Source organism: Mercenaria mercenaria, chromosome 6 (genome assembly GCF_021730395.1).
Source record: "Mercenaria mercenaria strain notata chromosome 6, MADL_Memer_1, whole genome shotgun sequence".
NCBI classification, from domain to species: domain Eukaryota; kingdom Metazoa; phylum Mollusca; class Bivalvia; order Venerida; family Veneridae; genus Mercenaria; species Mercenaria mercenaria.
Window position 1 is genome coordinate 29,748,463 of NC_069366.1, and position 26,818 is coordinate 29,775,280.

The 26,818-nt window shown below is 35.1% G+C and overlaps 2 protein-coding genes across 5 annotated transcripts; both read left to right on the forward strand.

Moving 5' to 3' along the window:
• Nucleotides 1–551: 551 nt before the first annotated feature.
• Nucleotides 552–4,489, forward strand: LOC123549293 (uncharacterized). Its single transcript, XM_045337249.2, has 6 exons — nt 552–703; nt 1,005–1,204; nt 1,764–1,890; nt 2,385–2,577; nt 3,052–3,230; nt 3,632–4,489. The coding sequence occupies exons 2-6, from the start codon at nt 1,027–1,029 to the stop codon at nt 3,669–3,671; spliced, it is 717 nt and encodes a 238-aa protein (XP_045193184.2). The 5' UTR covers nt 552–703; nt 1,005–1,026; the 3' UTR covers nt 3,672–4,489.
• A 3,366-nt stretch (nt 4,490–7,855) lies between these two features.
• LOC123549292 (monocarboxylate transporter 12-like) lies at nt 7,856–17,070 on the forward strand. 4 transcript variants are annotated; one of them, XM_045337248.2, is made up of 7 exons: nt 7,856–8,378; nt 9,584–9,690; nt 10,289–10,432; nt 11,552–11,695; nt 11,976–12,111; nt 13,493–14,190; nt 14,855–17,070. In XM_045337248.2, the coding sequence occupies exons 2-7, from the start codon at nt 9,603–9,605 to the stop codon at nt 15,199–15,201; spliced, it is 1,557 nt and encodes a 518-aa protein (XP_045193183.2). In that variant the 5' UTR covers nt 7,856–8,378; nt 9,584–9,602; the 3' UTR covers nt 15,202–17,070. The 4 variants fall into 4 exon arrangements, with proteins under 4 accessions (XP_045193183.2, XP_045193180.2, XP_045193181.2 ...); XM_045337245.2 differs by lacking the exon at nt 7,856–8,378 and adding an exon at nt 8,406–8,771; XM_045337246.2 differs by lacking the exon at nt 7,856–8,378 and adding an exon at nt 8,406–8,617.
• Nucleotides 17,071–26,818: the final 9,748 nt, after the last annotated feature.

The window sequence follows — 26,818 nt, forward strand, 5'->3', positions numbered from 1 at the left end:
GAACAGCATGGATCCTGACCAGACTGCGCGAATGCGCAGGCTGGTCTTGATCCATGCTGGCCGCAAAGCCACTATGTTTGTTTTCTCATGGCGCGGCTCAAATATGGATTGATTAAAAATAGAAAAAAGCCTAAGTAAAATTACGGTTGTATGGTGTCTGACATTTTAATGGAATTTTCTCAGTGAATGGGTCATTATTTTTAAAATTATAATGGAAGCCTGTGCAAAATAAATAAGATTGCATGACCTTTAATTATATTTGGTATTCGGAATCCATTTGACTGTATTACTAAACTTCAGTCATAAACAAAATGAAATATGATAGTTCAAACCAAAGCAACTAGCTAATAAGTTATTTAGCTCTTCCAATAGCCTTAAGGCTTTTGTTGAATGATATCAACATAATTATCTAATATCTAACAAATGCACGCGTAAAAAATAAGAGCATATATAATAGTATATACATATTAGTCATTGACTAACGTAAACATACACTTGATTATTGTGTAAAAGTAGAAAATACAACGGCTTGCTCTCCTGTATAACTGGTGATATTTCTACTTTCAGTTTCGTTATTTTAAAACCCGGAAATACGTTTTGTTAATGAATCATTTTTCGTAAGATATTTAAAGTTAGATAAAAAAAACCCAGTTTAGGAACTAGATAGACTGTAAAGGAAAACGGTTTGACGAAAAATTACAAGGTATGTGACAATTTGATAGTTTAAGTAATAATATTAACTTCATTTGGTAAACTAGATAATTGTCATGTTTGCAAAATCCAACTATACGCAATTGATTTATGCTATAGTCTACTTCAACGTTACTCCTTATTAATGTAAATTGTATAACTGGTTACTTGTTTAAATATAATCGAAGAAAACATGTAGACAAATCATTTTATAGTTTACATGTAGTAAGTTTAATTTCCTTTAGATGTTTGCTATGACAAAAATATCCCCCTTTTCTCATTTGAACTTGCAAAACCTTTTTCCATATCTTTAGTATAGCGTGTGTTTGAAACCGTATGATGAACTGTCCGGCAGCAATTCTGGTGGTATTGTTTGTTTTCCTGGAGAATGGAGTTGTTGGGGAGCAGTTGTCAGATTACCTGTGGGAACAGACAGCAAACTACCATCAGAAAGCACTAGTTTCTAACTACATTCAGGGAATCAAGAATGTGTCACTCGATCCAACTGAGTTTGGTATTAACTTTAAAATATTCATAAAACTTAAAGTGTAACACGCTTTTTAAAATGAACTCGGATCAGTAATTATTTGTCGAACATACATATATACTCAAACTTTACTACAACTGCTTATTTACCCACGTTATGTACAATACGGCAATATTGATTGAAACCGATACTCCTTCGTATAGCTACGGGTGCAGATAGGTGCCATGTTGTACAGAGAAAATCAATTACTCTTTTTATTCTATGATCATTGTTTGGGCACGATCACACCTGCAACCGAGGTGATCGGCACTTCTGGTTGTCCAATTTAGGATGTTTCGGGTCAGCTCGATAACCTTTGACTGCAACCGTTAGAGATATGACAAGTATAAAAATAAGCCATCCCAATGAACCGAACGGGTAAATCTACGCGCCTGGCACAGGACGAACGGCGATTTATGTTTTTCATAAAAAGGCTTAATGAGTACAAAACACTTCAAAATTACTACTAAGTGTTTTATTGACATTAACGAAAACACATTCTAACGCCCTAATAAAACGTTATGAGTTTTCTTCTTAACAAACACAGGGGCCTACAATATCCAGGATGCAGTGTATGTTTACTGGTTCAAGGAAAGCATTGACATTGCAGCCAACAGAACAACTGATACAGCTCTTAAACAGTTCTTACTAAACAAATCAAAAAGTCATGATCTGTAAGTGCTATTAAAATTTAGTTGTTCGTAAGTTGTCGTAAGTAGTCTTAATATAGGCTCATAATGCCTTTATATCATATCTTTGTTATAAACATAATAGTGTATCTATTTCTTGTTAAATGCTATTTTCGATAATTGCATAATTATTATTTGCCTACGGTTTGAATAATGTGTATGATTATTTCCCTTTATTGTCTTAACAGTTCTATCAATAGTAGTGATTTTTAACTATGTGATTGTTCTTAACTTCTTGAATCTTTTAGTGATGTGTTTGTCGTAAAAGTAGTCTCCGTACTTGGATTCAGTGTTATATTTTCTGGGGGTTTTGTTTTGCCATTTAATGTATATAGATATATACTCGCGTTAAATGCTTCCAAAGCATATTCATATAGACTTTCTTGGCATAAATCTATTATCAAAACATTGCAATACATGTATAACGTTAATATCGACTTCACCGGGACCGTTTGGCATTATGTTAATTTGTCATTTAGAGAATACAAGAAGGCATTTAAAGCGTGGCATATCAAAGATACGGATGGAATCCAGCTAGGAAGTGCCTGTCAAAATTATGTGAATCACCTTATGAATGTTGCCAAAACAATGGATGGCAACTACCTTGTTACAGCATTGATACCATGTGCTAGACTCTGGCCTTGGCTTGGCCAAAAAATCGGGGCAGATTCAGTAAGTGAAGTTCGCTGTTTGTCTTATAATTAATCGATAAACTACAATTACAATTATCTGAAAGAAGAGTCATTTTCATAATCATTTTCCTGCATAGCTCTTCTGAAAATCTATAGGTAAACGTTTTAAGAAATATCAAGTAAAAATATTATAAAATAAAATAGCGTTATAATAAAATAAAATAAAATAATCTTAATCAATCTAAATATGGACTACACGAAACGTATAAAAAATACAATTCTATAGCCTAACAAGAATGTTGAATGTTGCACTATGGTATTATATTAGGTACTTTAGTTTCCACAAAATAAATACAAAGACCCCAAACTGTATATCATCACATCAGATGTTGAAGCAATGTATTTCAACTCGTCTGTTGTCGTCTTCGAATATGTCATATTGTAAGTTTATAAAAAAATGTACTAATTTACATCCAGAAGATTCTTTTCTATCATTGTTTTATCTTCATTTCAGGGAAAGTTTGGTATCTATAACAAATGGGTTCAGGAAAATTTAGATCCAAACTATACTGGGTACACGAAATATGAAAAGGTTATTAACGACGCATTTACAAAAGGGACAATAACTAAAGAGAAAGCACTGCAGGTCTATGGGGAAAGTATGATGGGAGAAGTAGCGTTCTTCAATTCCGTGTAATGTTATATTCAGTGTAATATTATATTCAGTGTAAAGTTATAGTCAGTAAAAAAATTTCATAACACAGTTAATAATGGCTTTAGGACGAAACGTCACTTATTGGGAAAAAAAACGTTTTTCTTTCGAAATTGGCCATTGTATAATTTTCATAATTTGATAAAATAGGCATACTGTTCATGTTGGATCTTATATAGAATGTATCAGATCATGACAAATTGGTTTTTCTAATATATCTACCGTACTGACCTGCTACCCGTGTCCAAATTTCATGACCTGCCGCATAAATACACATGTGTGAAACGTTAGATATCCGTGTACGTTATGTGTTAGTTATGTCATCATTAAGATATGTTTAAATTATGATCTGTAGATCAATTATCTTAATTTCTTCTTTCAGATATAAAACCATCCAGCAAGATCACCATGGAAAATTCTGAGGACAGCGGACTGTCTATCTTATCTTCTGCTCTAAAGGATTCTATATATTATTGCATACTGTCTCCATGTGAAACGAACATGAATAATTGTTGTAAGACTATACCATGACATTTCTAAACTTTAAAGGCTGTGACCTGTGTTCTTTAAGCACGTTAGTAGAAAAACACCACTAGGATCAGAATGTAAGATTATCTTATAATTTTCTATTCATTCTAAAATCTTTCCCACACATTATGCATCTCAAATTTTCACTGAACAGCAAATAGGAATCTTTAAACTTTCCAAATGTATCGATCAGTCGCGTAGTATGTTAGAAGAACGTGTATTGGAACCATAAAAAGTATTAAATGCGCAAAATTTGCAAGATATTGTCTTAAGCTAACTAAAACTCTTGGTGAATAAATATAAATATTAAATATGACCCAATCAATAATACGTTGTCGAGAAATAGAGAGACCATTTCAATTATCTTGGCTTCGAGACAAAGAGACAGTGTCAATCGGTTTTCAGTCAAAATCAGTTTCCTCTCACAGAGACAATGTTATTTTAACATATTTGGCATTTAAGTCCACTTGTCATTCAATGGAGATAATATTTTACTCCATAGTTTCTATGTAAGACGAGCGAGAATAATAACAGCTTATGTGTGTACGTCTGTCACATGGTATGTGTACGTGTGTCACATGGTAAACAATGTAAGTTAATCGGCTCCAGAAATGCAGACTAGGGCAGTATTTTCTACAATCCAGGAATTGGTATTGAAAACATTATATATTTGTTGATTACTTCAAGCTGAAAATATATAATATTCATGTCACCTTAACAGAATCGTATTTGTAAGACAACTTTACAAATGATTTAATTGCATTTTTGTTCAGCCGGCAAAGAAGATAACTGCACATCTGATTTTTGTTTTATCGGTGCTTGCGAACAACAACGCATCATATTATGATTATTATTTTTTTTTAAATATTACTACGTCAGTTTTAACTATTCAGTACTCGTACAGACGGATATCTTTATATGCTTAAGTACAATTAACAGCTTATGTTTATCTTATGGCCATACATGACATTTAAATATAAATATAATGCACATATGTGATTTTGCATGAAATTCATTTTGAATATTTCAGCAATGTCTTTCGTTAAAACCACTTTTAACTATTGAATTCTATACCTGATTAATTACTACACATTGTTTTATATACTGTTTGTAATTTAAAAGTGAGTTATAGGCCCAAGGGGCCAGGTGATCCTTATATTACGTATGTATTTGTATATACAATGTATTGAATATGTATAACACAAGTTACTATTATAAATAATTTACTTACTTACTCATTTGCTTTCTTAAACATTTATGAATATACATGTACCAGTTTTGATAATAAGAGTTATACATTGGTAATTATTGAACCATTGAATGCTTGTTATCTATGACGGTTTTTATTTACTACAAAATATAAACATTGCAATTCAGAAATAGGTTTCTGTTATATTTTGATGCTTTCTCTTCCATTTGATATTTTTTAAACGTTCTGTACCAATAAATCAGAGAATAATATTTTCCTAGCTATAAATATGTACAAATCCACCAGTGCTTATATGCCTTGAGCCAAGGTCTCTGTAGAAGTAACAAACTGTAAACAAAAACAAGAGTTTTGCATACTTCTACGAGGGAGTCAGTGCCACAGTGAATAGCAGGTTGCACTATAACGCCAGCGGTCCGGGTTCGATTCCAGGCCAGAGCTAGTGTTCAGTACTGGTTGGATTGTGTTTCTAGCAGTATCGGCTTAGACTGGATGCTGGGGAGGTAAATATGATATCCGCCTTGGGCTCGGCTGGAAGTTAGTTGTTCCATCCATTCAAGGTAGGGACTTTCGTCGACTACCCACGTTAAACAAAAAACTTTACCTTTCTTATTTCATTTCGGTGACTTCAAATCAGGTGACACAATGCTACTGGCTCATGCCTTGCTCATGATGATTTTATTTATTTGGAAGCCCGCAAGGAGGCTTTAGTAAGGTCAATGACTTTATGGTTCGTGTTTGAAATAATGTCTTAATACTTCCCCTACATTTAATGCTCGGTAGCCTAGTGGTAGAGCGCCCGCTTCGGATGCGGGAAGTCGCGGGTTCGATCCCGGCAGCGTGATACCAAAGACATGAAAAATAGTACTGGTAGCTTCCCCGCTTGGCGCTCAGCATTAAGAGGATAGTACTAAGACTGGTTAACCCGGTGTCGGTATAATGTGACTGGATAGGGTATCATGTCACGTGTCTACGTCGAGATATTCCAATAATGCAGCACTAAACAGTTGGGTATTGCTCTCACTGCTTCGTTTATAGGACTGAAAACATGTTGAAAAATACGCTAAACCCGAACACACACACGTACGCACGCACGCACGCACTCGCATACACACAACGTCAATGCTGAACAGGCGCCGACACCCTAAAGTGTAAATATCAGGATACGGTCAATTAATACGTAAGTGTTTTATAGAACTTAAATACGGCATAAGACATATACCATATCTCAATGAACCTTTCATTTACGCACGTTTACCTTGTCTTTCGTTACAGTTCATGTGTTTGTATATACAAAAATTAAGAGTTAATAATGCAAAAACGTCTATACAAAATACATTTACTGTGTTATTTCGAAACCGGGAAGTTTAACGAAAATTATGAGTATTAGCTGAAGGTTTTATGCGCTATCGTATGGAAGCCCTAGAGGAACAATTGATTTCCGTACTTCCCACTTCTGACTTCTAACTTTTGCACCTCTCACTTCCAACTTCTTGACTTCCTACTTCTAACTTCCGCACTTCTGACTTCTAACTTCCACACTTCTGACTTCCAATTTCCTGACTTTCGACTTCTGATTTCCGACTTCCACACTTCTTACTTCCGACTTCTTGACTTCTTACTTCCTTCTTCTAACTTCCGCACTTCTCACTTCTAACTTCCGCACTTCTAACTTCCAACTTGCTCACTTTCGACTTTTGATTTCCAACTTCCACACTTCTTACTTCTGACTTCTTGACTTCTTACTTCCCTCTTCTAGCTTCCGCACTTCTGACTTCTAACTTCCTGACTTTCGTCTTCTGATTTCCAACTTCCACACTTCTTACTTCCTACTTCTTGACTTCTTACTTTCCTCTTCTAACTTCTGCACTTCTGACTTCTAACTTCCACACTTCTCACTTCCAACTTCTTGACTTCCTACTTCCTACTTCTAACTTTCGCACTTCTGACTTCTAACTTAAATACTTCTGACTTCCGACTTCTTGACTTCCTACTTCTAACTTCCGCACTTCTGACTTCTAACTTCCGCCCTTCTAACTTCCAACTTCCTGACTTTCGACTTCTGATTTCCAACTTCCACACTTCTTACTTCCGACTTCTTGACTTCTTACTTCCCTCTTCTAACTTCCGTACTTCTGACTTCTAACTTCTTGACTTTCGACTTCTGATTTCCAACTTCCACACTTCTTATTTCTCTTTGGAAGTCGGAAGTAAGAAGTGTGGAAGTTGGAAGTCAGAAGTAAGAAGTCAGGAAGTTGGAAGTCAGAAGTGCAAAAGTTAGAAGTCAGAAGTACAGAAGTAAGAAGAAGGAAGTAAGAAGTCAAGAAGTCGGAAGTAAGAAGTGTGGAAGTTGGAAATCAGAAGTCGAAAGTCAGGAAGTTTGAAGTCGGAAGTGTGGAAGTTAGAAGTCAGAAGTGCAGAAGTTAGAAGTAGAAAGTCAAGAAGCTGGAAGTGAGAAGTGCAAAAGTTAGAAGACAGAAGCGGGAAGTACGGAAATCAATTGTCCCTCCAGGGCTTCCATACTATCGAGTGTTAAATTTTAACATGCATATTTTTTTGTCAAGCAACCAGTCGAGTTTTTGTGAGAAATGAATACATTGTAAGATTTTATTTTGTTTTAACTCTTAACTGCAAAGTAATAAAAAATATTATAACAGTGTACCTTATAAATATTTTCTGATTAAATTATTAATATTATATTTTTAACAGTGAATACATTTGTAAGTAACATAACATTAATATTTATGTATCTAAATTGATTTTCTTGTAAACAAAGCTGAAAGAAAGAATTAGGTTCAACAACTTTTCAGTCATATAAACGACGGTGTCTACTTGTAACAGTGAGCACAATGCCCAACATTATAGTGCTGCCTCACTGGAATATCACGCCGTAGACACGTGACATGATACCCCACCCAGTCACATTATACTGACACCGGGCAAAAACAAAAACAAAATTAAGGGCCCAACGATACAGGAGAGAAAACAAGCGGAACACTAATCATGCGAATTGTTCAAAATAGTCACACCATATTAATTATATTCTGCCGCGCACAACAGCAAAATTGCAGTGCAAATAATCTTACGGAGTTCTGTTATGAAACATTTCCATAAACGCCAGGTAGTGTTTATTCGGATACTGTTGCATCAATTTTGGACTTTTTATACTATATTTGATGCGGAACAATAGCTTCTTTTTAGGTTGGCGATGTGCTGGCTGTACTCAATGCTTCCAGAGAGTATGCTCTGGCCTTTTAATTTTTATAGATAATAATTGGAACCTTTCAACTGGGTACTACTGCCCAGGTATAAGTAGGAAATATTAAATTCATTGGACAATATGATTCTTCTACCACCATTTAAATTGGAACTACCGTTTCGGTTTTATAAAACAGTTAGGTATGTTACAGTAACTTTTAAACATCGGAATCTGTAGCAATTGATGAAACTGGAATATTTTATACCTTGTTTATCATCAGACATAGTACATTGAAAAACTTAAATATATAACATGAGTTATCTGTTCTTGAAGGTAACTCCATCTCATTATTTGAATTTTCGTAGATTTCGTTTCAGTTCATGGGTTTTATCTTAAACACATTAAAAGATAATTTAATATGCAAGAAAAGTGACGTGAGTTTTCAATTTCATGTTTAACAAATAGATATTTTGGAAGTTATTCAAAATAAGTTTCACTTAAGTGTTTTACATGTTTAGTAAGGAGTGTTGGATTTCAACATCCTTGTGTTAAGAAAAAAACCAGCCGTGTGTAGCGAGGAGTCGTTAAGTATGATTTTATTTGGATTTTTACACCATTATTTTGTACATGAATGTTTACAACAGGAACACACCAGTTTAATAATTCACAAGTTATAATAACACGAATGGTAATATATTGATATAGATTTTGTGTGTGTTTATTTTACTCATAATAAGAAAAACGTAAAAACATTATTTCAAAACGAGTTTACAAAAAAAATCAGTAGTAAGATAAACGAGTGTTTATATTTTAAACCGCAGAGTAAACAAATAGATTTTCTTCCTGTGTAGCTTAAACGATTAAAGGTGGTCTATCACATTAAAGCAACATTTTATTCTTAAGACATTATTTTTACTTTTCATATATCTTGTAAAAGACAAAAAGAGCCATTACATAGAGTTACATATCTATATAGAAATATATCTTTTATTGATTGTTTTAAAATTTTGTTATTACCACCCCCATCATTTTAAACAGGAATATTAAAAAGCTCAATATTTCTTTTCATTTCCATATAATATCAAGCTTTAAATTTGAATTTGATAGAGATCGGGATATCTCAACAATATGAACCAAAGGCAAGATTTGAAACTCCGCGCATCTTGGACAATAATTCTTCGTTGCTCATCCAAGATAGACAAAGGGAGGCAACTTTTTTCAAACTTGCATATTAATTGGATTTTAGCTATCTAATCTATACTAGACCTTGGATAGGCAAACAAAATTTGAACCAAGCGGCAAGTTAATGCAAAGAAGTGTGAATGAACAGATATTAAGGTTTTGAACATACCAGTCATAAACAATATTTCAACCTTTATATTCATAGCCTTTATTTGCAGTTGAGGTCAATGACTGAATATGGTTGACAAAAAGTCGGAGGACACTGACGAGGGCAGATTGACGGGGCCAGATGTTGATCGTGGACACGCCTGGGTTGTTCTTGCTGGTAAAGATAGTAATACACTGTTATGATTTTCTTTTGTATAAACAAAGATGGGTTTTACCGTGTATTGTCTTGTCGGTTAGAACATGTTTCGCAAAATGGCATACTTTTGGCTATTCTGGTTTTAATTCCCTCGTATTTTAACAGAAATTATTCCAGATTAGTATCCCTTTCTGCTGTAATTCGAACGTGTTAGAATGGAAATAGATTTTGGTATTGTTTGTGCTTTGCTGGCAAATAAAACACGCTTTTTCGTTTCATATGCGTCGTAATTAATCACTCGGGCCTTCGACCTTCGTGATTAGATTACTACGCATCTGAACTCAAAACCGTGTTTTATTTGCCTAAAAAGCATGCAAAACTAAAATCTATTTCCCAAAATACGTATGTGAAAAAAGGCGTCGTTATAAATAGTGACATTTCTCGCTCACAGTTTTACATTATGAAGCCGTTCTTATAATTTTGCCTCATATATTTTTCTGTTTCTGATAAATGTTATATATAAAATATACAATAGTTTTATTCATGCGATAATTATTTTGATACAAATGTAGAAAGAAAGCATATGCAAGAAATAGTTTTCCATTAATTACCGTTTTAGGATGTTTCACAATATACTGGCTTATCATCGGGACTGTGAAATCTTACGGAATTCTGTACACAGAAATGGTGTCATATTATGGCACGGGATCAGGAAACACAGCCTGGATTGGAAGCCTGATTTTATTACTTATGCTTGGAATGTGTAAGTAACCTAGATTACACAGATTTCAGTCTAAGCATTGTAAAAATATTAACAGTCATACAAATATTAGACTCATCAAAAGTACAGTGCAATTCATTGAATTTCATTATGAGGGACTATAAAGTAAAACAATAAAATAATGACCATTTCACAGTGCAGAAATATATCTTTACAAATATCCCCAAATTTCAACGACACATGTATAAAAATGTTAGAAAATGATGCTAACATTGACAAGAACTGACTATTTACTGTAAGAAATATATATAAAAAAAACAGTTCTTTTATTATATACAGTACTAAATAAAACGGGTACAACATGTTTGACCTTAATTGCAACAAACTGTAGCAGGTTTTTGCGTTAATCTTAACAATATCATCGTTAGAGAAAATAAAAATGTTTTGTGATCTTTGAATGCACTAGAAATAGGGCTAATCTCAGAGGTTTCAACCATCAGTTGCTGTCTTAAATATTCACAAGCATTACAAGGGAGTATTATATATTGGTATTAACAAATTGCCACTTCTTACAAGGATTTTTCACTGATGTCGTGCTTGTAATATGGAATATACTTAAGGTATACTTATAATTTATTATATAGTTTCAAGTTCTGAACTCTTTGCCAAGTTTATGCTTTAATAAGTTACCAGTATGAAACTAAATGACGTAGTCAGTCCCGTAATACTACATAAAACAATATCATTGACCTGTTGAAGTCTTGTCAAACTGACTAACAACATTTTCAGCGGTTTGTTTTGTACGATTCAAGCGTCGCTTTTAGGTCTTGTAATGGTGGTTAGTTAATGTAACAAGTGTTCCTGGATTCTGTACCAGTACTAATCTGTTCTCTGCAAGTAACTGACAACTTCCCCATATGAATCATATGTGGAGGAAGAAGTGACTTTAGAAAAAATTCTTTTATCAAATTTTCGCGGAGAACATGCGCCTTGCTACGAGATGGAACTCGCAGTCCCTCAATTCAAAGATTCATGCCCTCCCAACTGAGCTAAGCGAGCAGACAATTGGTGTTTTTTGTATAAGCCGAAACAGAGTCTGTTCTAATTTCTGAAAAAAACTTCGCCATGTCTAAAATGTAATTGTGATTCTGTTTGTTTCAGCACCAGTTTCAAACCTTTTGAGCAAGACGTATTCGTTCAGAAAAATAACATTCATTGGCGGTGTGTTAATGGGGATTGGATATTTCCTGTCAGGATTCGTGGCAAGAATGGAGATCCTGTACCTTACCCTCGGACTTTGTGGCGGTACTGTATCATTCCTTACAAGTCAATTCCAGCTTTGATAAATTTACATAAAATAATGGTTTTAGAGAAATTCAAGTAAATCTGTGTGGCTGCATTTGAACTATGTAAAGCGCCTTTGAACGTGAAATTGATCATGAAAAGGGCGCTATATAAATCTGGTATAATAATAATAATATAAATAGACCGCTTGAGATGATCGAAGAAAGTTGAATATAAATCAGTCTGTCTTGAGCAAAGATTTGAAGATAAACACTCTATGAAATGATGTTGTATATTTCAGGTCTTGGATATGGTTTTATCTTTGCTCCAACTTCCACTATAATCAGTTATTACTTCGAGCATCACAGGGCACTTGCTAATGGGATCATGGTGTCTGGCAGTGGTGTAGGTGCACTGACCCATCCATTCATATACAGGTGAGTGAAATTTTAACTTCCAGAAACTAATAATGCAAGCTTTAAATTGGTAGATATGATAATTCCACATACACTTCTCATTTGGAATGAACTGACTTCAATTCCCTATGATAGTATAATTTCATCTTAGTATTTGCTTTTGTTGCAGTAAATTCCTGTTGGATCATGTCCTAAATTATGTATTGCGTGGTCAGTTTATCATCCATGCTTCTGTTTCAGTCATAAACCATAAGACATCAGCTTGAAATACTTCATGAAGAGTGAGGTTGGTTGCGCATCATAAACCGGTTTAAGCTCCCCCAGTGGTGTTTTTGCAACTGTCCGTTCCAAGGAGGTGCCAGACTGTGTTCCTTTTTTATTCGTTTTGCCCTCGTGTGTTTACTTTGCATGTGAGTGTGTATGTTGGTAGTGTGCACATCTGTGTGCTGTGAGTTTCTTTTTTTTTTGGAGGTTTCGTTTTTTTAATGTGGCATTCCCTGTTTGATATTTATCCTTGCTTTTTTCCAAACCTTCTTACAAGAGCATAATAATTACACAACCTTGTATCTCAAAATAAAAAGAAATCAATATTTTTGGGGATTTTTAGTTATTACGACATAGCATGTGCATATTGAGACAGTTGACAGAACATGAAGTTAACAGAAAATTTGTTTGCTTTAACATCATAAATGTTACATAGGACTATTTTTCAAATAGATATACTGGAGACATACTTTATATGGTGTTCACTCTAAACAGTTACTGTCATCTTACACAGAATATTTAAAAGTATTGTCAGTATTAAAAATGTATCCCCGTCTCGTAAAGATCCATAGCGATTTTAATTTGATGTTGCGGAACAGAGAAAAGCAGCTGTCCAAAACACAAATTCCTGATACTGGTAGCTAATATTTCACATAAACTGATATTGTCAGAGCCATAAAGGGAGGTAATAGAACAGAGCTGCTACTATGTTATGTTAATCAAATATTCAAACCTTAGATAACAATGCCGGCAAAATTATTATTAGGAAATTATAAGAAATTGATACAATGTATGTTCAAAGTCAAGTATGTGGTAGCCATAGTAAACAAAGCCATTACAATAACCTTTTAAAAATACTTCTACAGGGACAAAGGGACATACTGTCTGGAGCTTCTGATTTCTCGTAAAAAGTATCTTACTAAATGTCAGATTATGCAAAAAGTACGCATTATTGGTATGTAATGATAAATGCATGCAATTTTGTAAAATCGATTAAGCGTAGCTTTTACGATTTTTACTTAACTTTCTATTGCGCTCGATTTTTGCTTAACTTGTTTATTGAGAAATGTTAATACAACAAGACTTACTATGACATACTTTTAAAATTCTGTTTAGCTTGTAATTGTATGTATTACAGATTTCTTGTGGATACATATAGCCTACCTGGAGCATTCTGGATATTAGGTGCCTTCCTGGCGAACGTGTGTGTTGCAGCGTGTTTGCTCCGGCAACCACCTTTTCTTCTTCATGAAATACAACAAACCAAAGATCCGCAGCATGACCCACAAGAGCAAGCGTATTTACTTGATAGAACAGAAGTTGACAGCCCACAGAAATCTAACAACTGTTTAAAATGCGGGCGGTTGAATTTTCAGTTTTCCTTGTTCAAAAATCCACGATTTACCATGTATTGTGTTGCATTTATCCTATGTATGAACGGCTACGGAAACAATCTTATTCTTATCCCAGCGCAAATTAAAGCCCTAGGATATGACAATCTACATGCAGGGTATGGAGTAAATATAATGGGCATCTGTGAAGTTGTAGCGAGACTGTTCTTTGGGTGGCTGGCCGATCAAGAGTGGGTGTCACGGAGACATTTATTTCTTTTAAGCATGTTTACTGCTTGTGTATTTTCGTTCATTGCTCCCATGTTTAATAGCTTTCTGTTTATGGCAATTTATGCTGGAATCATTGGAACATTTCCGGGTTCTTTCTGGAGCTTGTTATCTGTTCTTATCATAGATGTTGTTGGAATGGACAATTTTACCTCAGCATATGGCTTGCTCATGCTTTGTTTGGCAGTTGGAGTAATTGTCAGTCAACCATGTGTCGGTAAGTGAGATACCCGGTCATAACATCAAGTATATCCAAGACATATGATCTACATGTTCTTGTTTGTTTTAAATTGCCTCAAAATACAAGTATGATCTGTACATTTTTTTTTGCAAAATAAGCTGGCTGCTTACAATCCTATAGTGAGTAAGCACGTAGCAATTCTTTCAAAGTCGCATCATATCATAAAATCTTTGAAATGATCCCATAGAACATAGCCAAGTAACAAACATGTTCTGCTTCTGTTAAGAATTTTATAAATACAGACAAACCTGTGTTAAAGACCACCTCTGAATAGAGACCACCTGGCTCTAAAGATCATATGTTTTGTTTCCCATTTTAATATTTACAGTGAATTTTAACCTGTGAATAAAGACCACCTCCCAATAAAGACCACATTTTGGCTCTCCCAAGGGTGGTCTTTATAGACAGGTTTAAAAAAAGTTGCTTAATAAGATTTGACTGTCTAATCAGACATACCGGTATTATTTTATAACAATCAACATTTTTACAGAAAACAATGACAAAATACATGTATATAATGAACGTTAAGTAATTTAACGAGAATATCAACAAAATTATTGAACTACTAGAACAATACGTTCAGTTTCCTCGCTTCTCCGTATGTGACACAACTATTTTCTTTCCTTTTCTTTTATTTCAGGTTGGCTTGAAGACTATACTGGTAACTGGAGTGCATCTTTTATACTGACAGCCTGTCTGTTCCTTTTGGGGGGTTTACTTGTTTCATTAGAACCGCTAATCATACGATATTTCAGTAAAGCTGACACTGTAAACAATGATCATGAAGAAAATAAATGTACTGGTAACAATGTGACTGCAGTGGTTGCTCACACAGATGAAACTGGTTCTTTATTAGATGATGACGGTGCTGAAGTACATTTCACTTCCGCTAGAATCAGCAGAATTTACAGACCATATGATTTTGAAAAAGGTTTGAAAAGTCAACACACATTCCCGGTGCCTACAGCTGACTTAGAGGATATATAAGACGATTTATGTGATATTTAACTGAAAATACTCAGGAAATGAACTTTCACCAAGAAGTATTCACACTCTCAAGTCTTGAATGAAATAATTCACGGAGGGGCACCTGTGGTCTTCCTCCGCCATTAAAGCTGGAAAGTCGCCATATGACCTATCATGTGTCGGTGCGACGTTAAATTAAAAAAAAATAAGAATAGTTTTAAAGACCAAACTGAACCTTTTATATATCCAGTAACTAAATAATAGTACATATAATCATTTAGAAATGTTACTACATTGAATGTAAATTTGACTTTTTTATTTCGGATTTAGACGTTACTACATATACATACATGCGCTGACTTCATTTACCGTTGCTAAGCTATATTCAAGTTAGACAGTTTACCACGTATTAGCATATTAAACTAGAAAATGTCCTTTGGCATTTCCATATGAAACGTTACTTTGAACAGCATACTTTATTGATCTTGATATATGGCATTTTTTAGGTAGAGTCAACGCGTACATGGGAAGTTATTGTTTAATATGTGCGAAATATGTAAGAAAAACTCATTGTACTTGAACAACGACTCCATGTAGTTATTAAACACTAAATCAAAGGCCTGAAGGGCCTGAGAGTCGGCTAATGATTGATGTACTGGTAGTATAGTCTACCAGTTTCAGTTTGGTTTTAGTTTTTTTCCCCAACTGAACAGAGATTTTGTTACAATAGATGAAATGGACATTCAATCGATGCCTAGTAAAACTTTGATTGACATTATACAGGTATTTAAACCCAATATATTTCTCTAAAATTGAAGAGTGGTTCGCAAAAATAAAAATGTTGAAAGTACAAACTACAATTTGACAGGTGACACTAAGATACTGCCCATGACTATAAATGTTTTTCCAGTAAACATTTGCCTCCGGCATTACCAAAACAGGCAATTATCGGTTGGTATATATTCGCACATGATAAAATTTGAATATGAAAATTTATATATTGAAATTTTATAGCGCGGATTGCCACATACAATTTGGAACGGATGGACGAAAGAACTGTTCAGATATTTTACAGATAAGGGGCCTGGCAATAACCGTGTCACACGCTAGGTATTGTTCAATCATATTATAAGGGATGTGAATTTAAAGTATACTTACTTTTGCGTTTAAAGATATGTAAATGTTGCTGAGTGTCAATATATAGTGTCATGAATGTTTACACTGACAGGTAAATTGCGCATTCGAACCTAAGAGAAGTTACTCGGACTAGCTACCAATTTCGGAAAAGATAACCAATATTAATAAATGCAGTTCTTTTTTAGTTAAAACCATCATTTATTCTATTTCAGACTTGTTAACCCCTTCAAAACCATGTCAGTAGTCCCCAAGTCTATGTACTTTCAATTATCCGTTTTGATTCATGTAGACAAGACAGGCCCAGACTGGGCTGAAAAAATGTTTGAGCCATTTTTACGTGGTCGGTAGCAGGGTGGGTTTGGGGAAGGGTGTTCCTTCCCGCTTTGAACTGCAGTCAGATTTTGAAATGGGCATTGTGGCAGGTGGTAAAAGGGCAAATGTATCAAACTGTAAAGTGGCAATATGGGGGGAGGGTGTGGGAGGATACCCCCTCCTGCAAATAGGGTTTGGGGTATCACCACAAGGAAATTTTGAAAATGTAGACCCTTGATACAGCCTTTGGTGCGATTTCTAACTGAAAATTTTATGTTTCAATTTCTAAATATTACCTCTAGATTCTTTTTAGTATTACAATATTGAAAGTATGAATGACTGTCACTTCATAATTTTACTTTCAGGTCATGCCTCAGCACTAGAATATAAGTCTGATATTGATTCTATGTATGTATTATAAAAATAAATTCTAGAATCATTTCTGTTACAATAATATCTATCATGTCTGTTACTTTAATGTTTAAATTTCATAACACAGCTCGATATTTACCCAAAATATTATATCCGGATATGATTACACTTTCTTTTATACCGCCAAAATCTCCAGTTTCAACAATATGTTTTACAAATTGTGATGATATGAAGACAGTTTAGCAGCAATTGGCAGTATCTGACATTGAAGTTTACGGTGAAATTATTTAAATCATTTCATAAAAAAATTGTTTCGTTTCGTCAAAGCACTCTAACATAGACGATCTACTTTCGAGAAGACAAGAAAATACAATTTAATGTTTCGCCGATTTGTTTATTTCTCAAAAAATAAGAAATAAAATCATTTTTAAAATCAGTAGTAATTAAACAAATCAGTAAGAGCTCTTTCTCGGGATAATTTATCCGCTTACTGACTGCAAAAATCAAGCAATGTGTCATCATGAAAAGCAGAATTGGTGGCGGTTTCATTTTTTTGGCGAACCAGAATCGTAAGCAAATTATCCAAACCAGTCAAAATTCCAGAAAGGTTACGATCTAGATTCTTTCTAGTATTACAATATCCAAAGTATGACTTCACTTCATCTTTTTACTTTCAGATCATGCCTCAGGACTAGAATACCAGTCTGACATAGATTATATGTAGGTGTAATAAAAATAAATTCTAGAATCATTTCTGTTACAATAATATCTATCATGTATGTTACTTGAATGTTAAAATTTCATAACACAGCTCGATATTTACCCAAAATATTATATCCGGATACGATTACACTTTTCTCCATTTTTAACAATATATTTTACAAATTGTGTCCGCCCGCTTAGCTCAGTAGGTAGAGCGTTGGTCTACGGATCGCGGGGTCGTGAGTTCGATCCTCGGGCGGGGCGTATGTTCTCCGTGACTATTTGATAAACGACATTGTGTCTGAAATCATTAGTCCTCCACCTCTGATTCATGTGGGGAAGTTGGCAGTTACTTGCGGAGAACAGGTTTCACAAATTGTGATGATACGAAGACATTTAGCAGCAATTGGCAGTATCTGACATTGAAGTTTACGGTTAAATTACCTCTTATTTAAATCTTTTCATAAAAAAGTTGTTTCGTTTCGCAGCCAAACATAGACCTTGATCTTGACGATAGACGATCTACTTTCGATTTCAAAAACTACAAGTAAATACAATTTCATGTTTCGCCGATTTGTTTATTTCTCGAAAAATAAGAATTAAAATCATTTTTAATATCTGTAGTAACTAAACAAACCAGTAAGAGCTTCTTCTTCCGATAATTTATCCGTTTACTGACTGCAAAATTCATGTGTGTGAAACCCACGCAAAGTTTATAGAAATCAAACGATGCGTGTAGACGTTCAAATTGGGAGAATTAAGGCTCATCGGGATCGGCTATGTTACCTAACGCATCCAGACGATCCAGATTTTGTTTTTAAAAAAGCGTTGTGTGCATTTCTGTAATTTTATATACGTTTTTATACGCTTAGAAATTATTAGACATGCGTATTTGCATTATTTCAATACGTAATTTACGCTAATACGCATCTTATCTGGAGCCCTGTGGAACTATTTTTTGTCTTTCGCTGGATGTTACGCAAGCTTTGTAAGCCTGCGCAATTCATAAAATGCACATTTATGCTTAATGAGTTACATTCGAGTATTGCACAACTACAAGTCATAAATATGACAGATTACATCGTATATTGGTCATAGCAAAGGGAATTCACACAACTTAACTTCATTCATGCAGTGAACTGTTTGAAGTTTGAGAAATCTAATCGAACTACATCCCTTCACTGTGTTATTTGGTCCATTTAGACTTAGAGAATCGCTGGATAGCAAGGACTCGTCAAAACGATTTCATCGTTTAGCCGACTCAAAAACTGAATATTATAACCCTATTAATTGGGACGCTTGTTAGTCACTATTCCCCGCCTATGAAACGCCATAGCTGTCTTCTGATGTTTATAAAGCACTTTATGCTGTACTTTTTATCAGTATAGAAAGTGCCTACCTCTACTATATATCATCCATATAAACGGTTTGGAACGACCGCACATGAAATTAAATAAACCGCACGATCAAATGGAAGTTTTGCATATACATTTGAAAGGACCGCATATAAAGTAAAAAAAAAAACACCAAATATGCTGATGAAAGCGTCGTTAACATGTTAGTAAAGATACTTCTTACACAAAAAGCCATATAAACATCAGAATACAACTATGGCTTTCCATACCTATCCGTTCATATATCATACATTTTGTGGTATTTAGGATACATATGTACATATAAAATGCATGTATTTTGACATTCTTATACTCTTGCACTAGTTAGCATAAAGAATTACGTATAATTTAATATTTATGTATCTTTAGCAATTCTCTGTGCAGTCAACGCTTACAATAGTTTTTTACAAATTTTATTTATCGATTTATTTTGTTTCCTGGCATTCTCAGCTAGGTGAATGAAAAATTAATCATTTTTGGAATTTTGTGTACACATTAAACACAAAATTCACCTTATCAATCGCCATGAGAAACTATTTAAATAAAATCGCTATGTTTTCCACCGTTTTATAGTTTTTGATTTATTCTGGTGAATAGGTGGCGACGGGCATGGCAAGGGTATTCGATAAGAGGTTTAACCATATACTAACACGTGATCAAATAATAACATTTTGTTTTCGGTTGATACCACTGTTGAAATTGACCTTAGAATACAGTAATTTTCAGGAAGATGTAGGCTTTCACCATTAAGTGATATAACATATTTCTCAAGCGTAACATAAGTTCCCATCGCGGTATTGATCTCCAGATCATACAACAATGAAGAAAAACGAAAATTAAGATATCAGGAAGTTAATGCTATACTTTAATCAGGCTTTGAAACTTAGGCACTGAAAATCATATTTTATGGAGACACATGAGTATCAGTTGCTTTTACTAAATTATCAAAGTTGAGAAGCGTTTGTTACGTGATACAGGAAAACTGCCTTTATTATAAAGCTTCGTACTGACGGACGTTAGATACGATTTCCTCCGTGTTACTTGTGAGGATGGTAGAAAATTTTACTGCCGAGGCAACCCAGGTTCGATTCCAGACTCATCTACATGTTTATTCTTGATTTAGCATTTTTTAAATAGCTGATGTTCACAATAGGACCGAACGTAAGTTGTAAAGGAATATCAGTTTAAGAATACTAATTTTACGGCCTCTGAAGATTCGTTGTTTTTGGAGTATTTTGCAAGTAATATTTTGCAAAAGGCACTTTTCTGAATGATACTTAAAAATAATTTTCATTTGTATATCTTACTGGGCACATTTTCGTCCTATGAACCTATTTGGTTCTCCTACTATTAGGTAAACAATTAACTGAACAATTGACTCTGAACTTTTTTAAGTATCTGCGTATTTTTCACACTTCTGTTAAGTAACTGTTTAATTGTAACATGCCCGTGATTGTGTTCTATCCGTTTAAGATTTAAGCTCTCTTGTTTAATGACTTATTTAACGCTTTTTGTACTTATTCTCTTGACAGGTATGGTTTGTTTTCAGAATTTTAAAAAAGATCATGATTATAGCCAAAGGAACAACACATTATCATATCCGTAGGTTTGGTGATAAGTGACTGAAGCAATAGAAATTCTTAAGAGGTAGGCAAGACATAACAATATTTAATTAACATTCAGTTCTTTTCTTGTTTTAATTTATGAGTTGTAAACTACAATACATAACAGCCTTTTAAGAAAATTTAACTGGAATGTAGAAATGATTGCAAATTTTTAATTAGGTCATAAATAATCTTACATCTCTCCAATTTTGTCATAAGTTTTCACGATCTGTCAAAATACTTATAGGTATCTTCAGTCTGTGTATGCATTGTTTTTGTTAGTATCTTGGTAGGACATTGTAGTGTGTAACTTACTACACATTTCGCATCAATATTTGTGCTTGAAATTGTTTTGTTGAGCTCACTAAAGTCATCATTAGCATCATCATCTTCAGTAACCTCTTCAAACTGGAAGAGTAGGCGCTTATACTCGCAACTGAAATAAAATACTGTACACGCGCAGTCGTAAGGGACAACTGTTAACATCTAAAAGGCTAAACGGTTTAAAAACTTGATAAAACTTGAAGTCTGCCGTTCATTTCGAATGTGTTGATGTTTCCTCAAACAACATTAAACCCTGGATTCTGGTAGATTTCTATTGTTGGAATAATATCAACAAGATTGTCCCTTCTTTTGTACAGCATGGTTATTATGGACATGTTGCGTCTGTGCTGAAGTGTTTCCCAATGGAGCTCATACTGAACTTGAGAGTCGTGTTAGGCAAAACTTGCAGTTTTTCGCTTGAACATCTACAGCTGGCTGATTTGGCTTTCAGCGTAGGGGGACCACACAGTGGAACGGACGCATGCCGCTTAGGTTGTTGCTTTGGCACTGGTCGAACTTGAGTGGACGTTCTTGCGGAGAGTTGGTTATATTTGGTGATAGTTTGCCTTCTGTGTGATATAGATTTTAGCTGCTTACCGGGTACCAAGGTACAAAACAGGCAATGTAGTTTTGGCTCGGACAACATATAGCCGAATACCACGTTTGAGATGCCAAAGTAGGTTTAGGAGTTCTAATAAACACGTAAAGAGGTTCATTCCCGTTAAATGAATTGTTAATTGTATACATCAAAACAATACAGGTCACTCTATTGACTGAATCAGTTTATCATATAAAATATCGACATTAACGATACCAGCTTCCTGTGTTTGGCCTTGGTTACAGGATTTTGTACCATGCAATTTTGTTTCTGTTTATATATTTTATATTTTATATTGCTTGGCTCAATAGGCAATTCCACGAATTACGAGAGTCATGAGTTCGATCCCTGGGCGAGGCGTATGTTCTGCGTGTCGATAAAAGGCTTTGTGGCCTCCATCTTTGAAACATGTGGAGAAATTGGACGTTAATCTCGGAGAATTTAAACTGGTACAAAATTCTGGAATACCTGTTAGGTTTACTACCCGTCGTTACGTAACCTGAAAATATTGTTGAAACACGGTCCTTAACCCCGCCCCCACCCCCACAAAAAAACATGGTGGGGATAAAGAGCGAGGGTTTGAGCTTTTAAACTCCGCAGTGGCTTTTAGCACTGACCATTTAAAGACCCAATATGTAATGTTCCTTGTTTGTTTCGTGTCCTCCGCGTTGCCAATGTATTTTACTTTGTCTTATATTAATTATGGAACGAGGGAGCTGCGTTCTTTTTGGCGTGTTTTTTCCTATTGGATATTATACATTTGTTATGGAGGGGGCGGAGGAAAGGGTTTGGTATTATTTTCGTCGATATTTTTTTAGATTTATTTTTTTCTTCTGATCAGTGTGTTAAGCGGTATAGATGTAATGTTGTGTACAGCGAAAATCACAGAAGGTATATTCAATCATATAGTGTTGAAAGTTGTTTTGGTTAAAATGCGATGTCCATATTTGGTAAGATTGAATTATATTCTAAATTAAACGTTTATAAAAATGTGCATTTCAGCTCAGAAGTCTTTGCAAAAGTGTTTGCTTTGCCAAGCGTCTCCTAGTTTTGGGTATAATAATTTACATACTAGTATGATATTTCATTACAAAATTACTGCTTAAGCAAGTAAGGGTTGATAGAAAGAAAACGATCTATCTATCTATCTATCTAGTCATATTTTGAATTGGTTAGTGTTCTGGGGGAATAGCAACTAAGTTGTGGGTGATGTTATACATCATACGACGTAGGTCAAGTCGTCTCCAGTTTAGGGTAGTCAACATGTCGGTAACACTGGAGGTGCGTCCATAACTGCGCATTGCCCATCGAGCAGCTCGTGTCTGCAAAGGTTCAATTTGTCTGATAACATCACTGGTATGTCGTGACCAAACAGAGGAGCAGTACCCGAGCTGGGGTCTCTCTAGTGTTGTGTATCCTGTAGATTTAAGTTTGACTTAGTGGGATTTAATATTACGTCAGAGAAATCCTAATTTAATTTGTCTTTTTGGTGATGTTATCTATGTGCTTGTTACATGTTAGGTCATTTGAGATTGTGACACCAAGATATTTTGCTGATGAGATTGTTTCTAATGTGGTTTTATGGAGTGTAGATTTGGTGTCTATTTCCGTTTTTTCTTTTTGGAATGTGGATAACTTGACATTTAGATGGATTGAAATTCATGTCCCATAGTGATTCCCATTTCTGGAGCTGGTTGAGGTCGTCTTGTAGGTATTTGGAGTGTATACTTCTGCGAGAGAAAGATAAATTGAAGTATCAACTGCAAAAGGCAGACTGTTGAGTGGGAAGCATACACAGGAAGATCCACATAAGGAAAAGTAAAGGGTCATGTACAGACCAGAGGAGACGGGGATAGTATCTGGTTCTGAGCCATTGGTGATGACAGACTGTGATTTATTGTCAAGAAAAGACTTTATCCAAGACAGCGTCTCTCCACGGATGCCATAGAAGTGGAGTTTGAACAGAAGTTTTTCATATTTACCACATCAAGGACATTGCTGAAATCAAGAGGAATTGGGTCCACCTGGCTCCTGAGATTTACAGATTTCAGCAGATCATCAACGAGCATAAGAAGTTGAGCATTGCAAGATTTTTTTTCTCTAAAACCATGTTGAAGTTTATCGAAAAAGGTTAGAACTTGTGAAATGTTTGTAATACTGGACGAGACAATATGTTCGAGAGGTTTACAGAGAATACAAGTAAGAGAGATAGGGCGATAGTTTGAGGGATCAATTTTAGAGCCCTTTTTGTAGATTGGAGCAACATATGCCATCTTCCAGGGTTGTGAAATGGTTCCAGAATGGGGACACTCCAAAAAGAGATTCTGAAGAAATGGAGAAATTCCTTGCAAATTCTCTTTAGAATGATAGGTCGGATCTGGTCAGGGCCAGCCACCGTTAGAGAAGAGTTTCTCTATCCCAGGTATGAGTTTCTCAATGTCAGACATCTGCCTATGTGGGCTATATGTTGTCTGGGCTAGATTCCCTGCATCTGCTGAGTCTTGGAGTTTGATTTCACAGAGAGACTTTAGTGAGAGAGGAGATTTGGTTGTGAAAAGAGATCTAATTCAGTATGTCTGCTTTATCTTCGTCTTCTTTATAGATCTGCTTTTGCTTTTTAAGTGTATCTATACCCGAAGCATCTTGTTTTGAGTGTTTTTAAAATTAGTGAGAATAACTTCATGTTGTTTAGTTTTTGTTTACGTTGTTCTGTGTTGGCGTCTGTGCAGATGTTGAGAATGTCTTCCAGTTAGTTTTCATAAGTAATTTTTGTTTCTTTACGACAAAGGTGTTTTATGTCAATGTATTGTTTTTGGTGGTGTTTGATTGTCCAGCTGCTTCTCTTAGGTTTGTCACGTTTCATGTATAAGCGTTTTAGTTCTGACTTGATCCATGGTAATCTATTTTAAAAGATGATGTTTTACTTGGAATGAAGTTATGTGTGGCTGTACTGATGGAATCTGAAAATAAAGTCCACAACTGGTTAACAGAGCAACAATCATACTTACCAGATTTACACATGCTGGAAGTCGGTCATGTGTGATCCAAAACCATCCCAGTCAGCTCCTTTGTACAGGGGTATTTGTCTTGGTTTCTGTGGTCTCATGCAAGCTGTGGTATTTGTGTTTATGAGGACACCATCATGGTCACTGATACCAGAGATAACACTGACTCTGTTTAGAAGAGTAGGATTACTTGTTAAGAAAAATCAAGAATGTTAAGGTCACGAGTTGGTTCCTGGACAACCTGGGTAACATTGTTGTCGTATATCTAAATTCCCTGTAAACTGAGGGCGAGTTGCAGTCTGCGGTTGGGGACATACTGGTCCAGTCCATTTTTTTTAAGTCACTGAAGTCCCCGCCAATCCACAGAACTGTTTTGTTTTGGAAGCTAGTTCACAAGAGCGTTTAAATTCAGACATACTGTCTTGATTAATTTCTCTCGGTTTATAGTAGCTGCAGATCAGGACAGACTATCGGGATTTTAAATAATTTCACAGTTTGTGCAGAAATCAGTAGCTTCTTGGGCTATTATAGTATTTTGACTGCTATTTATATACGCCCCCCCCCCCCCCTTGCTTTCTGGCGATCACGTCTAAATGGTACATAGTCCAAGTTTTGGTCGAAAATCTCATTGTCAAAATGTTTTGGCTTGAGTCATGGCTCCGTGCCAATAACAATGTCAGGCTTTGTTGACAAAATTATGTTTTCGTATTCCAATTTCTTATCTACAATTGGCCTACAATTTATGACAAGGAGCTTGAGCGATATTTTGATTTTTTTGCAGGTTATTTTGATTATGTTTGCGTTTAGGGGTGGACGTGACAAGTTGTGTATTTACTGAGTGATTGTTTGAGTGTGATCTATTCTGCAAGTTACTGAAAGTGGTGTGGAGACTAGCTAGTGATGATGTTGTGATGTTAATGTTATCGTATGTTAGGCCTTTCCAAACCCCCATGCTCGAGTCATTTCCCAGTCGGACATACATGCTATCAGTGACATTTTGGCAATCGGCATGATACCATGTAGAACAAGACTCGCACTCGACACCCTTACAGCTCCAAGTAACTGGCTAATAGCAATGGCCACATGGGAAAACAGTGGAGGTGTTTCCTACCACTTCTGGAATAAGAGTCGGTTCTGGATGTTTCGATATCCACAGACAGGATGGGTACTAAGAAATACGACAGTTTTATACTGAGGAGCATTTGTGAATAACCTCGTTTCTGAGTAGACTTCTTAGTTGGCTTATGCAGCATGCCATCAATATCTTATCTTCACAGGCAGCAGTCACTTTTGTGGTTAAGGCTAGTACTTGTGTGGCCTATTTCATACTTGTAGACCCCTTGAAGCCCACATGTTATAAGGGCAAATAACATGGATGGGAAAAACCTGGTAAAATATCAGCCAGTTTCACTTATACAAACGAGTAAAATACTTACAGGATGTTGACACTTTTAACCGGAAGTAACGGGAGACAAATCCGTTAGGAAAATGATGGAGGTGAACTTTGACCTTTTCACAGGAGATGTGAATTTATGTTGAAATTATTTCATCAACCAAGTTTTAAGGACTTTCAAAAATTTTACACTAGAGTCTACTTGCGTTCATGAACAACCTTGGGTGGATCTCACCTAAAAACCTTAGAAATAAAGTAAAAATAAAGAAATTTTTGGAAAAGATATCAGTGACACATGCGCGCGGTCAAGCACGTATGTACAAAATTTCCAGACTTACTGCCAGTATATAGATGTATCTTATAATTTATAGCTATACACAATGTATAAAGCTCACTCATAGCGCAAATAAATATTAAAGAAGTCGGCTATATATAGAAGTTTATGTTATGACAACGTAAGTTACACTTTTCATTGTATCAAGGAACGACAATTTTGTTACAGCATTGTCGTAAATCGAGGCTAACACTATTGTTTAAACCTATTGAATATACATGTAATTAATTTTAACTGTATTCTTACAATGTTATAAGTTTGGCTAAAGATTAAAACAAGCGATACAAACTGAATAATTTTTGTAACTGACTGTTACATTTACGGTAATGTTGCAAGAGTTGCTGTTACCGGATACTATAACGGCAATTTGTACTGCTTTGACCGAATGCTGATGTAGTAAGCGGCTAAATGACAAGTCCATGTACCCTAGCCTTTTTAATAAAAGGAAAACAAGTTTAAAGAG